This window comes from Apostichopus japonicus, chromosome 23 (genome assembly GCF_037975245.1).
Source record: "Apostichopus japonicus isolate 1M-3 chromosome 23, ASM3797524v1, whole genome shotgun sequence".
Classification (NCBI taxonomy): Eukaryota; Metazoa; Echinodermata; class Holothuroidea; order Aspidochirotida; family Stichopodidae; genus Apostichopus; species Apostichopus japonicus.
In genome coordinates this window covers 7,079,380-7,095,028 of record NC_092583.1, presented here as the reverse complement: position 1 = coordinate 7,095,028, position 15,649 = coordinate 7,079,380, and the positions used below count along the sequence as shown (strand labels likewise).

The 15,649-nt window shown below is 37.4% G+C and overlaps 1 protein-coding gene across 2 annotated transcripts; it reads right to left on the bottom strand.

The window, feature by feature from the left end:
- Window positions 1–881: 881 nt before the first annotated feature.
- On the bottom strand, window positions 882–10,388 carry LOC139964469 (uncharacterized). Of its 2 annotated transcripts, none has more exons than XM_071966058.1 (6): window positions 10,046–10,385; window positions 9,444–9,590; window positions 8,691–8,790; window positions 6,600–6,807; window positions 4,526–4,768; window positions 882–2,678 (listed from the first exon to the last, which is right to left on the bottom strand). In XM_071966058.1, exons 1-6 carry the CDS (start codon window positions 10,194–10,196, stop codon window positions 2,472–2,474), a joined length of 1,056 nt encoding a protein of 351 aa, XP_071822159.1. In that variant the 5' UTR covers window positions 10,197–10,385; the 3' UTR covers window positions 882–2,471. The 2 variants fall into 2 exon arrangements, with proteins under 2 accessions (XP_071822159.1, XP_071822158.1); XM_071966057.1 differs by having other exon boundaries at window positions 884–2,678; window positions 6,600–6,885; window positions 10,046–10,388.
- Window positions 10,389–15,649: the final 5,261 nt, after the last annotated feature.

Below are 15,649 nucleotides of genomic sequence, written 5' to 3'. Positions count from 1 at the left end.
AACTATTCTTGCCAGCCGATGTTAGGTAGTTGTTTTTATTCCGTCCATAACATAATTTTCTATCAATATCCAGGGATGCTATTTCTCACAAGGATAGATATAGCAGGACACTTATTTATGTAAAGCTCAAACATTGTGTGATTTATAAACATTTTATTTGCATCTATTACTGCTGCTGCTGATGACATTGTATGCAATAACTATTCTTGCCAGCCTACGTTATAGTGCTGTTTTATACATTCCGTAACATATTTTTCTATCAATATTCAGGGATGCTATTTTCACAACAATAGCTAGGTCACTATTATTTACAAAATAAACATTTGCATGATTTTATAGAAAGGATAATTCCATGGGCAGCGGATGTAGTATGTCAAGGAGGGGGGGGGGCCAAAGTTTGAAAGGGTGTCACCCTCCCTTTAAAGAATTCTATGAATACTTAAGTGTCCTTAGATGCAATCTGGTGCTATATTTGGCAACTTTTCAAGTAAATTTATGTTAAAAAATTTCTTTTCCTGAAGAAACGCAATTATTATTTTCCTGAAAAAATTCCTGACTGCCCGAAACTGGAAGGGCAGTTACGCCTATGGTTATTTTTTTTTATCTTGTGTGATTTATATAGCCTTAACTCTATTTGCTGATATTGTGTGCAGTAACTATTTCTTTCAGCCTATGTTAGGTATCTGTTTCATTCCATCCATAATGTTTTTCTATCAATATTGAGGGCTGCTATTTAGATCATACAGGATCTGTCACTAATGGTCAAAGGCTTCAACCAAAGTAAGTTTGTGTTACAGAATCACTGATGCCATTGTTTAATATATTTACTATGAAACATATCTTATGCAAATGGTTGTTGTTATTGTTTTATTCCAAACATTTTTTTTCCATTGACAAATTTCATTGATTTTGATCACAAAATTGGACTTTAGATTATAAGAGTTTGTTTTGTTCTGATTTTCCTTGACCTGGCCCTTAATAATTGCAGCCTACCTTCACAAATACTACATGGTGTGACGAGTATTATCCTGAGGTAACGTTGCATTTTACGTTATCTAGCATATACAATGCTTATATGTATATATTTTATCCTAAAACTGCTTTATCTAGCTTAAAACTGCCATAGAAATGAATAATTATGACACAGTCATGTTTGTGTGTCATAGTGCTACTTTTGGAGTGCTTCATTTGAGGTGTTCATGGATTTAGGGTCAGTGGGTATTTGGGTAATTTCATGGAAACACTGAAAATGCTTCTTTTACTGCAGTGTTTATGGCGCAGTCTTGATTGTTTGTCATATTGATACTATCGTGGTGCTTCATTTGGGGGTGTTCAGGAAGTTGGGGTCAATGGTCATGTAGTGTTCATTTGGGTGTCATTTTGTGTAAACACCTTAGAAAATGCCTCCTCTTCTAAGGAGTGTTGCACAGTATCATAACATGACCCCACTTATGGTGTGAGCTCTGCACCATTAGTTCTCTAGTATCAATTTACACCCTCTTTGCAACCAAAAACGGACAGAGAGTTTGGATTTTCTTAACACTCTATATATTACACTTTAGTAAATACATTTTACCTAAGTCAAATTTTATTTCACTTTAGCTTAATTGAATTCCACTCAAGTTAAATATATTACACTTCGAGCTAAAGTGGTTACAAGCAAGGGCTGTCACACATGTGACATCCCTTGCTTGTAACCACTTTAGCTTGACCGTGACTTTGCTGCTGTCAAGGAATCAACAAATGGTGCATAAGGTCATACCTTCCAGAGCCCCGAAAATGTAGGGCCCACAAAACTTTTTGTCCCACAAAATTTCTGGCTATTTTTCAGATTCCACCAATTTTGGGTCCATGGGGCCAAAAATTTTATGTTCAAAGAAAATTTTGACCCCCACTCCCCCCCACCCCTGTGAAAAAAATGAGGGCCCAAAATATCTAATAAATTTAAGGGCCCAAAAATGTAAGGGCCAAACCAAATTTCCGGAAATTTGTAGGAAACAACTCATTTTGAGTGATTTCATAAAATGGCCCTATGGCCCCAAGGTGACTTAGGCCAAAAATATCCTAAACAACCCAAAGAAGGCACTAGCAAAGTACCAATGTGACAAATGCTCTACATAGTACCATAGAATTGGTAGGAAAAGAAGCATTTTGAGTGTATTCACAAAATTACATTTCCTTCCCCGCTATACTATTCCCCCTTTTACACTGTTCTCTATTAACAATTTTGGACCATCTCTGATGGCCCTATACCCAATGGTCCTTGTGTCCAAGTTTCATGAAATTGCATTAAACACTGTGAGTGGGAGCGGTTTTTACCAATTGTTGACGAATAGAGTGATACACGCCGCACTGTAACAATAGCTCACACCAGCATGCTGGTATGAGCTAAAAACTGTTTTTGTGTTTATACTGTAGTATAGTGTAACATCCTCTTCACACTCATCTGCAGTACTTGTTTTCAATGCCAATTAATTGTTGAGAATGTTGTGCAAAAAGTCTTTGGCTGCGACGAAATAGCTGATCTGGTCTTGTTCCAGACGAAGTGCAGAAACATCCAGGTTGAATTCACGGGTGAATGCTGCTTGTTGGTCCTCTGTTAGCTGAATTCCATTTGGCACGTTGACAGCATCAGCAACAAAACCTGCATCTTGATGTCTGTAGTGCTCCATCTCTTCCTGAAAGAATGTTACAGAAAAATAAGAACGCAACTGTGCATAGTGGTTCCTTGTTCCTTGCCATATGTTTTTTAATGAATTTTATTGAAAATGTACATGTATGGCAAGTGTTGTGATGTATATGTGGTCATCTTCGTGGTCAAATTCCCAACCTAGACTAAGACTCTTCTTCTGGTTATGTGGCTGCTGTATTTTTTGCTTTGCTTTTTCATGCTCCAAGGGCACACTCCATAATCCAGCACATTGGTTTTAAGGATATTGGCTCTCAATAACCAGAATACACAGTAGCTAGTAAGATTGTATATTGGACTATGAAGAATTATTGAGTATACTACTCCACTACTCGGCACAGCTACTTGCTAAATAAAGCTTGGAGTTGAAGAACTTATTACTCTACAATTGCCGCTAGCTATAGTTTTGGCCTATACATAATGAGTATACTCTCAGTGGTGTGTGCATAATTTCCAGGGTTGTGGGGTAGGAGTGGGTTTGTGTGGGTATGCCACACCCCTTGAATACATCACTGTGAGCTAGTCTATGTCACGTTATATAAGTTGTGAATAACCGACATGTAATAATCAGACTATGGTATAATTCATGTAAGAGAATTTGAGATCACAGGATACATAACTAACTGATGTAACTATTGGTTAATGTGCAATATATAACATCGCTTGAGCTCACCAGTATTGCAAATTTTGACAGGTTTATGCACGTCCAGCTTGGATTATCCAGTTGACAAGATATTTACACAATTTTGGTGGTTACCATCCCCCCCCCCCTATCAAACACACCTAAAATTCATTATATCCTTCTCAGATTAAGGGCACTTAATTGTCTCCTATATCCAAGACTTCCTGTGTGTATGTGATACTTATATTAGTTTAATACCCATGGTATACATGTTTAAGAAACAAGTATAAAGTGGCTACAAGCTAACCTTGTTAAGTTATGCTGATTACAAGCTGTCAATTCGATATTTCCAGATTTTCAGTGTTTGACCCCTCCTGACCTTTGACCTACACCAAAAACAATAGTGGTTATGTACTAACCACAAGGAATCAATATACCAAATATGAGCCGATTAGAAGGAATTCACACAGATTTTAGAGTTTGACCTCTGACTTTCACCAAAAACAGTAGGATTATTGAACTCGTTATGAAGAACCTGCATACCAAGTACGAACTTGATTCACCAAGGCATTGTCTACTTATGGTGACTACAAGGAGCGTCACACACATACACACACACCATCATGACTTCATAGATACTAATGTTTACACAGGTACAAAAAAATGGGAACCGTCGGGTATCCAAAAATTTGTCTATTTACCTTCTGGTATTGCTATTTTCAATAAATTGCATATTGTAAGCCATAATATATGAAGTGTATTTATCTCTGACAATGTTTCTATGTTCGTACATTTTAATTTGCATTTGTTTTGTTTAATTAGGCGGCCCTAACCTGAAAATTTAAATATTTATAGCCTGTGGAATATTTACTGCCTCAAAATAAGTATGTAGATTCCAGCTGCATTCTCTTGGCATCATTGGAAATCTAATGAGACTCCATCACTACAAAATGTTGACAATGGGAAGATGCACTGTCAATTTTAAATATCTAAAGGGGTTGGCACTCGTAAAGTTTCCACGTTGAAATTGCTCATTGTCCTATTAAAAATCACATACTTGCAAAGTACCTCAAATACCTTTCTTATGTTATCACGATTTAGAATGGTGAGTCCACATGAACCTCATACAAACTTTGCATATCCAGTGTAACAAAAATTGTGAACACTATGAGTGCCACCACCTTTACTATATATATATATATATATATATCTACCTCACTGATAACATCCACATGATATCCTTCATCTATGGCTGTATGATAGAGCTGCAGGGGGGTCTTGTTGTTTGCAGTTCTGATCTTGTGATGCATGTGGCTTCTTTGAAATATCCCCAAGTGGTCATTTATAATTGGAAGGAACACCAAGTGCAATGCCATCAGATCAATATCATCAGCGATGTCTAGTTGGCCGTCATCCTCTAGTTTGCTGAAAAGCGTGTAGTATGTACTTGCACACCCCTGTTGAAACATTAACAAATTGAAATAAATAAAACCAGAATAAAGTATGATTCCGTTTTAATGTTACAAAGTGTTCATGGTTTGACCCATGTTGACATGAAATACCCCTAACAAAATTCATAGGGTTATTTTTATGAGGTTAAATTGGGTGCTAATACCAAGAACACAATCAGCCTATAATACAATGCTAACTTGCAGTTGAGCCAATGCTTTGTATGCAGTTAGTTACCTCATGCAATATGTGTTGTTATGAAATCCCTGTTGTTTCTAAAATCATCTGTGGTCAGTAGTGGTAACCAGAAAAAAATATTTTGTGATTCCTTGCCATGTTAAAACATTAAACACTGCACAAACTAGCACTTCAAAGATTATGACCTCCACACAAAGTATGATTCAATTCTGAAAATGTTTACATTTGACCCTGTGACCTCAACAATATTCTTGATATGGGCACCAAAATCAATAGGGTTCTTCTACTCACTATGGCGCATCTATATACCAAGCATGACTTCAATCCAGCTTGTTGTTATTCAGTTACGTTTACAAGCTATTTTAGTGAAAATAAAATTAAGCCCCGCCCCCTAATAAATATGCATCAATCAACTTGAACATGTATTACCATGTACCCACTCTCTACCAACACATTAATACCAAGTATGAATAAATTCTAACTTTCGGTTGGAGATTTTCACAAATGTAACAAACTCAACATGCAGGGACAAATGCTAACAGGATTCCTACACCTTGAGACTCATCAAGAATGAAATATATATGACGTCACCATAAACTACCAGAACAAGCAATACCCAAGTATAATAAAATGCCTTCCAAATCTGTATGCACATAACCAATTTGTAGGAGAGGTCATCCTAGCATAGCTATTTTTATTCCTTGCCGGATGCGAAAGAAATCTATGCAGTCAGACAGTCACCATAATTGGGTACGTAGCTAAAAATTGCTTCTGAAGATGGGAGGCGTGCAAGGTGAGTTTGAACTTTGTTGACCTAAAATGACTTTAAAGAGGCACTAAAATCAAAAGGCTCTTGTATACCATATGGGCAGCCTACATATATGGATTTGGTAAAACACTGTTCTTGTGTTTACAAGTTTTTCATTGACCACTGTTGACCTTGTAATATCACAACAAACTATATGGTGTTTGTACTCCATATAAAAAACTCACATACCAAGTATTGATGTAGTAGGCATTTGTATTCTCAAGTTATTTTTGCAAGACAGTATTTGACCAGGGTATCAAATAAATTTTGGCTGAGGAGGGCTCTTTTGTGACTGATGGGGCTAAAATTTGCCCAAATCTGTCTTCCTTACACTATATGTATGGGCAAATTCGCCCTCCAGGGCCTTTTTTGAATGGGGGATAATCGCCCTCAGCCCTCGCTTAGTTCGTACCCTGTTCATACTGTGTATTTGACCCACCAAAACCAATACGGCAAGGAATAACAATGCCTTTTTGCATATCTTGAGGTTTTTAGGCTGATATCTCAAACTGAATTCACTATCATGGAACAGAAAACTTTCGCTTATAACAAAACTACTGGATACTGCGCAGTAGGTTGATATGTTTGTTGTAATTATCATAAACTTGTATCTGAAAAATATAATTCTTTATATGTGGGTTTGCGTCATATAATTTTTTCAGTATTGTTTCAAGAACATATACGGTATGTGAAATAGGAGAACGATAAATAAGCCAAGTGTCAAATTGTATTGACATCTATCATGAAATGTGGAGATGTGATGACAGTACAATGTGCATTTTCCCTAACATAAATAAGAGTTACAAAAAAGTTTGTAAAACATATCATCCTACCGTGAAAACATCCCTCCATAAGCGTTCAATCCTTTGATTGTGGACACTCCGACCTGTGATGAAAGGCTTTGATTCGGGCCCACGAAGAGGATGGTTCATCATGAATGAACAAACCAGAACATTTTCACCTCCTTTGTCTGAGCGCACTTTTGCTGGGAGTCCAAAATCTAATACCCCTCTTTGAAATGATGAGAGCATAGTCTCTGCCCTGTTATTAGAAGCACAACGAAGGAAGACTGAGATCCTGCTATAGCCATCAATGCCACCATGAATGACAAACCGCCACCTTGAAAGCATTGTATAGTATGAAATGTAAATTTGAAATAAATATCATTTCAGGTCACCATATAGTAATTAACCATTAGGTATCTGTAAGTACTACTCCGTATTGAGTAAAATGAGTACACAAATAATAATGAAGCGAACATCACTTGGGAGTAATCAATGGACATTTGAGGTCACACAAGGTTGACATGCATAAACCTATATTAATGGGTACATTTATATTGGCATGCTAAACCAAACATTCAATTCTACTGCATCCAAGGCTCGAAATAAGCAGGAGCCATGGGCCATTTAGCCCCTGGTGAGCCTCAAGGTGACCCCTGGTTCTACTAGAATGGTTATGAACCAGGGGTCACTTTTGAGAGAAAGTAGCTCCTGGTCATTCCAAAGCAAATTTAATAGAATGCCAGCAATTTGGGCCAATGTCACATACCCAAGCCAAATCTGCAATAATTTAGCAATATTTATTCTAGTTATGCATAGGCTATAACATATTTGGAATTAAATTTGAATTTCATCCATTGTATACAGAGCCCAATTGACCATACTCTTTGTATTAACTTGCCCCTAATCAATCAAAATTGGCCCTTGGTTCATCACGAATGTCTATGAACCAGGCGGCCCCTGCATCACCGATATGCAGTGTTGGACTTAATTGGTATCATATAGCAAAATGCTCCACCATTTTTAACATTTGCCAATCAATTTACCTTTTACATAGCATTTATACTATACAAATGCACACAATATAACTGGTTACAAAACTTGACTTTACTACACAATATGACTTTACTAAATTCAATGCTGCCGCTGTTTTTTTTTTTTTTTGGGGGGGGGGGGGGGGAATTATTAGTGATAGTGAGATGACATAATGTAGAGTATAATGCATGTGATCATATACTCTTAGTGTTGGTCCCCAGAATGCATTAAATAATTGTTAATGTTCACTCTATCCAATACTGTGCATGTATATATTAGTCTTTACACAGGTAATAAATTTAGGACTCAGGTAATAAGACACATTACCCCTCGGGTACCCTAATTTTATTTCCACTATGATCTGTGTAACACTAATCGCACTGTATCACATACTGGTAATGCACATTCTGTACCAGCAAAAATGGATGTATTCAAAGATACTTGTCATTGAAACTGATAATTCAACAGTTTGTTTGTAATTGGGTACATTATGTATATAATTTTTCATGGTTTCTTTTCAAATTTATTGCAAATTTGATGAGTGATAGACCTGCACATGATGATTTTGAGGGTTCAGGTGATAAATAAGGAACCAGGTGGCATTCTGTCGGGCGGGTACCCGGGTAACCCCGTGTAAACACTAGACCATAGTGACCACAAAGTTTCTTCTGCCCCTCCTGCAGGACATATTTTTACTCTAATCACATGTTAGGTTAATTTCATTGCATTCCATGTGAATGTATAAAACTTGATCCTATTGTTTGCACCGGGTAGAAAATTTGTACCGGGATACCCGGACCCTGCTACCTGTCGGGTACCCGGGTACCCAATTTTTTGGGCACCGGGCACTATTTTAATGTTCCAGGCAGTAATTACCAAAGTCGAGCAGTGCCGGGCGTGTTTTCTTCCAGGCCTGGTACTTCTGTTTAGTGGCCGGCACGCCCGGATATTATACTGCCAGATATCGCTCGGCGCACCGGATACATAACCCAGTACCGCTCAGACGTGAAAAATGCCAGAATTTTAAATTTTTAAAGGTGGAAATCGGGTAATAAAATAGGATCCGGTAGTGACGTGACTGTCGGGTACTCGGTGCAAACACTATACCTTATCAATTTGTGGTTGCCATCTATATGCCAAACAGAATTTGGTCCTTCCACATGATACTGCCTTCTGTGCAATGTTGTTGCCTTTCTCCTTTCAACTCCTGTAAGAAAAGGAATGATTTTACTGACACAAGTTAGCTTACAGTTATGTTAAACACCTTTTAGGTCACATGCAAACATAGACGACAAATGTACATCAATAAACCTCTGCCACATTTATATTATTTATCATATTACTAAATTTATTTCTTGTGGTCAAACTTTGTGAAGACCAAATAAGTAACATAATGATCAATTTACTTCATTTGGATATTATGGGGTCATTTGAAAACAAGAATTTACAACATTTCATTGTACCTTGGCTGTTAAGAAACTTGGCTCAATTATGATTCTGGACACAGTGAGTGTACAGGTGTTGAGAAGGTACGGTATTATATAATGATGTCTATGCTATTATCACGAATGGTTCATCAACTCTCAATATATAGAAGTTGAGATTCATCCAAACCTCCCTCTTCTCCGTGTTTGACCTCTGTTGACATGGTTGAGCAAGTCTGATTATATGGTTTTCAGTGTTTAACCTCTATTGGCTGCAAATGACCTTTGACCAAAAATGTCAATAGAATTCTCGTGCTCATTAAATTCAAAGCTATACATACCACGTTGGAGAGTAATCCCATTTAACTTCAGACAGATACATGCACACACACACCACTTGTGTGGATCAAGTCAATAACAATATTATTATTCTCACCCTGTGGGTCAACCCTGCGAAGAGACTGTCGCAACCTCTGCCGCTGAACTTTAATTCCTTTGGAAGCTAGCAGTCCATGAACCATCTTTTCCCCATAGTTTGGGTTTCTTGTCAAGGCTGCAGTCACCATTTCATCAAGTTGTGGATCTATAAGCAGAAAAAACAGAGATTTGGTGATTAAGGTATCATTGAACAAGTTCCATGCACTGTATTTAGAATCAAAAGAGAAAATAAACTAAGCACTATCAGTTAAGAATGTTTTGCATATTAGAATGACTTCAAAATATATCACCTAATAATCCTAACAAGGTCAACAATATTGTAATATATATAGTGTTACATATATTGGTACACGGGTACCCGGATTCCCATTGAATTTGAATGTAATGAGCTTGAGTCACTCAAGGTACCAGGCTGTATAGTAATGAGCCTAGGCCTAGTACTTTTTATTACTATTAGTAGTAAGTATATTACAATACAATACAGTTTGAGTTACTAGAGTTGAGCCGTGCATTAGCAGTATTATCTAGCTACATAGGCCTAGTACTATTATTATTTGTATTAAATATAAAAAGACTAGGCCATAGGGCCTAGGCCCGTACCTGTAACTTGACCACAAATATCTTTTTTTCTCAAGTTGAAGGACTTTCGTAAGTTCTTGACTGATTTAACAGAGACTCCCATCATTTCTGCTATAATTTTGTTGGTGTAACCGAGACCGACAAGATGGGCTAATTGATTTCGCTCTGACATTTTGCGTGTCTATTCTGGCTTCTGAGCATAAACGTACTTGATTGCGCCGTCACATTTATGTGCACGTACATACTGATCAATCCATATATGCGCGCTATATTACGTACTACGACGTCATACCATACTGCTTTTGGTGAACAGCGCCGTCAGCATCAAAGTAGACAACAACATCAAAGTAGACAACGGCATCGAAGGAGACAACAACGTTAAAGGAGGCAACGGCATCAGAGGAAAAAACAACATTGAAGTAGACAACAACAGCATTAAATGAGGCATCGGCATCAAGGGAGACAACGGCATCAAGGGAGAAAACAACATTGAAGTAGACAACAACAGCATTAAATGAGGCAACGGCATCAAGGGAGACAACAACATTAAACGAGACAACGGCATTAAGGGAGACAACAACATTGAAGTAGACAACAACAGCATTAAATGAGGCAACGGCATCAAGGGAGACAACGGCATCAAGGGAGACAACAACATTAAAGGAGACAACGGAATTAAAGGAGACAACAACATTGAAGTAGACAACAACATTAAAGTAGACAACGGCATTAAAGGACGCAACGGCATCAAAGGAGACAACAACATAAAAGGAGACAACAACATAAAAGTAGACAACGGCATCAAGGGAGACAACAACATTAAAGGAGACAACGTCATTAAGGGAGACAACAACATTGAAGGAGACAATGTCATTAAGGGAGACAACAACATTGAAGTAAACAACAACATGAAAGTAGACAACGGCATAAAAGTAGACAACAACATCAAAGGAGACAACATAAAAGTAAACAACAACATTAAATTAGACAACAGCATCGAAGGAGACATCAAAGGAGACAACAAAATACATTGCCCTTTTGGCGTTCCATACTTTTGGCGTTCCATAGGAACCACCCCTCGTCCGAGCCCGCAGTTGCTTTTAACAGAAACTACTTCCTATACCTATAACGTGTGAACCTACACTTAAACCTATTAGAAACATAAACCACGCCCAGTCTGCAACCATCAACCAATAAAACACAATTAAGTACGACATGCGTGCTGGTTAAGATTTACCCAGACCTAACACTTTTGGCCCCCCGGAACGTAAACTAGACGTCCTACGCAGTGACCTCCAAAATCGGTCAACAAGAGAGAGTTCCCCCTTAACAGTTGTTCATAAATCAAGCAAGTGACACCCCCTTATAAGATTTTATCTAACAAACAATTCCCGTAAAGCGTCTAATAATGTGAAGAATCAACCCAAGTTAATTGAAACATTTGATTGGAGAAAATACTTGTTAACGCTAACGACAAACAATGAGCTTTGGCGTGTCGTTACAATATTTTCATTTTCACATCTCAATATGAAAATTTTGTGTGGTATATGTGAGCAAAAAGTGCAAAATGCCATCTCCAAGTTTCACCATTTAGCACAATTCAGTATCTCGGTTGTCTAAAATTTCTGAATCGGGGGAGGGGGGGGGGTACACATAAATCTACGTCACTTTTAAGCTTCATCCGGATGTTTCTATTAGTACACGCGCAGCGTGGGAAGAGCCTTGCTATAGATACAGCATGAGGAAACTTCGTTGTGAACTTCCCATAAACGGTGCAATGTGTATATAGGGTATTGTGTTAAATATGCTGCATTGGAACAGCAGTGTGAAGTCAATTTACTGGTAGTCCTATAGACTAAGTATCATCAGCATTACCCAAACTACTCAAATATTTACTTTCTATATTTAAGTGAGAACAATAACGATCTTTGAACACAAATACAGTTTTATTTGAATACGAAATCATAATGTAGGCTCTCCCCGACACAGTCACGACAGCTATACTGTAGGTTCTTGGACAAGTTGTAACCAAACATTGGATGGAAATTACCAGAATTGATTGAGGAACCACTTCCACCCCCCCCCCTTTCTCATCCACATCTCCCTCCTTCTGTTGTAAGCTCGAAACAATATCCTCATAAAATATTACAGAAAACTGTTTTTATAATTCTATGAAATGAAGAAGACAGGGTTATAGAAATTGTTATCAATCTTGGTGACGCACATGGACTGTTGGACTTGAAGTGTTTGATTAAGCAGCCAGCCCGAGCTAAAACGAAATCTCGTTAGTGCATGGCTAGTCCAAAGTGCAAGATAACGCCAGTGCTGTCTAGGAACTTTTGAAATTAAGAATTAAAGCAGTACAATATATATAAATATATTTAAGGTTTCTCTGAAAAACCGGTATCATCTGATCAGGGCTTACCATGTTACATTTATTTAGAGGGCGAAATTATGTCCGATTGGGAATGGAAGTTAAGGATGATTCATATCAGAACGAAGCTCATACAGGAAGCTCAGCATCTTTCGCCTGCATGTGCACTGACACACACGATGAACCAACCCAGCAGAAAATGTACCCTAAGTTTACCGCGGTAAACTATGGTAAATGTATGGTAACATTGTGGTAAAATAAACTGCGGTACATTTACCATGGTATTACCGCGGTAAAAGTATGGTAAAAGTGCGGTACATTTACTGCGGTAAATTTAACACAGTTTTACCATGGGTATTACCGCGGTAAAAGTAGGCCAAAAGTGTGGTACATTTACTACGGTAAATTTACCGCAGTTTTACCATGGTAGTATACCGCGGTAAAAGTAGGGTAAAAGTGTGGTACATTTACTACGGTAATTTTACCATAGCTTTACCATTATATTACTGGAGTAATTAAGTAGGGTAAATTTATATGGTACATAAACTACATAGGTGAAATTCCTACAATTGTGCCATGATTAACCACAGTAAAATTAGGGTAAAACTATACAGTGCAATTATACTATGGTAAATTTACCATAATTGTACCATGATTTTACCACAGTAGAACATATATGGGTCACACTATGAAACATGATGGTACATTTACAGCAATTTTGGCATGATTTTGTCCCATATTTTTGCAATACTGATAAGACAAACCTTTTGCCAGCTTATGTTCTACTCATCTTAATGTTGGCAATATAAATTACCTGTGGATATGAGTTGAATTAAGAAGAGAGACCAACTGCTATTCTTATATGTTATAGTATGCATCTCTTTTCCTAAAAAAAAGCAGTAGATATATACATAGAGAATTCCTTCATGTAATCCCTGATAAAATTGAGAGGAGACAACATTTAATTCTCTTTTCATCATGGGGGAGAACCTAAAAGCCTTTAAAATGAAAAAAAAAGAATTATATAAACTAGCACACGTAAGGCATAGCTTCTGTGCCTCAACACTGAACACACAAAAATTGACCAATCAGTGTCCTCAGATTTGGGTATTCTCTGTCAGGTCCATTAAATGGCATGACAAGTCTATGTAACTACCTACTCGGTGAGCTCAGTAGTTGCCTGCTCTATAAACCCCGAAATCCAAATTAAAGATATCGAAGAGGAACTAAAAGAACAAGAATACTCACCAACCCAAACAAAAAGATTAATCAGTCGAGCAACAAACAACCCTACCTGGAAGGTAAAAATAACTTTCGAAGATAAAGAACAGCAACAAACACTGATCAAACAAGGCCTTTACCTAGGATATTCCAAACACAAAACTGAAGAATATAACGAACCCCCCCCCCCCCCCCAAATAACCCAATGCTTCAAATGCCAGCTCTTTGGGCACACTCATCACACCTGCAAAAATCAAACCAGATGCCTAAGATGTGGCGAAAACCACCGGGTCAAAGAATGCCCAGAACAAAAAGAAAATACGAAATGCGCAAACTGTTCAGGGAGTCATGCCGCCCTTTACAAAGGCTGCCCCAAATTTAAAGAAGCCAAAACAGAAGCAATTAACAAACAACAAGTACAGAGAACCTACGCAAATGTCACAAAAGCTGCCCCTAAAATCGAAATTACAAACAAAATCGCAACCGAAGAAAAACTTAATATCACTACATTTGTAATTGAATTAGTTCAATATACCTTTCAAAAAGCCAACATCAGCATTAAACCTGAAGACCTTGCTAGCTACTCCACCGTTCTAGCATTAAAACACCTCAACTTAAATATCCCGAAAACTTTAATTATGGAACGTCTCCATCAACCTTCAATATTCAGCCCTCCTCAATCACCAAAATGACAAACAACCTCCCACCTTCGATTAAGTTCCTCCACCTAAACATAAACAGTATCCTTCCAAAACTGAGTCTCCTACTAAGTTTAATTACCAACCACTCCCCTGATGTCATTTCGCTAAATGAAACTAAACTAAACCCAAAATCCCACCTGAACATCCCAAGTTACCAAATTTTTAGAAATGATATCTCCCGCTCTAGAGGAGGAGTACTTATAGCTGTAAAAACTAATCTCAATGCCACTCTCCTCTCCAACCCAACTCAAACAAATAATCAAATAATTGAAATCGTACTCGAAAGAGATAATAAGCCTCTCCACATTATTAGCTACTATAGTCCCCCAAGAGAGCCCATATCAACTGATATAATAAAAAAATGCTCTAACAAAAACACAATTCTACTAGGAGATCTAAACGCCCACCACATCATTTTTGGCAGCTCCAAAATAACTGAAAAGGGCATATCCCTCTTAGAATTGTGTGATAAACACAACTTAACTATAATAAACCAAAATACCAAAACTAGGATAAACCCAATAAACAATAATACTGAACTACTGGACTACGCCATAACCTCAAACCACCTCGCAACTAAAACTCATTCAACTCAAATCCTAGAAGATAACCTAATTAGTGACCATCTTCCACTCCTCTTTGAGCTAGACTTAAACCTAAATCGCATTCAAAATAACGATTTAACATATAACTACAATAAAACAAACTGGACAACATTTAAAGAGGAACTTGTAACATATAACACTATCCCCATTTACAAAAACCACAACAACGATCTAAATTATATTGACAACTACTGTGATAGCATTGCCCAACATATCTTCAATATCTTCAAAAAACATTGTCCGTTAAAAACAAAACAAAACAAAAATCGAAAACTAAATAGGAATATTCTTACACTAATTAAACTCAGACGCCGTCTTCGCAGAACCTATATGATCTCTCGAGATCCAACTCTAAAAACCCAAATTAACCAACTTAAAAAACAAATAAATAGACAAATTTTGGCGGACGACCAAAAACGAGTCCAAAACAAATGCGATTCAATCATAAATGACAAAAACCCAAAACACTTCTGGAAAAACTTAAAAAACATCATAAATCCCATTCTAACCCCAAACACTGGTAATTCAGACCAAGGCATTAAAGATGATGCAGGTAACCTGATCACAAATACACAAGATCAAATTAAGCTAATTGAATCACACTTTAAAAATATTTTTAATATCTTTGATGGCCCCCCTTACGATAACAATTTCAAACAAGAAATAGACCAAACAATTAGCAGAAATGCAATCAGCTTTACCCCCAACTCCTCAGGATATCTCA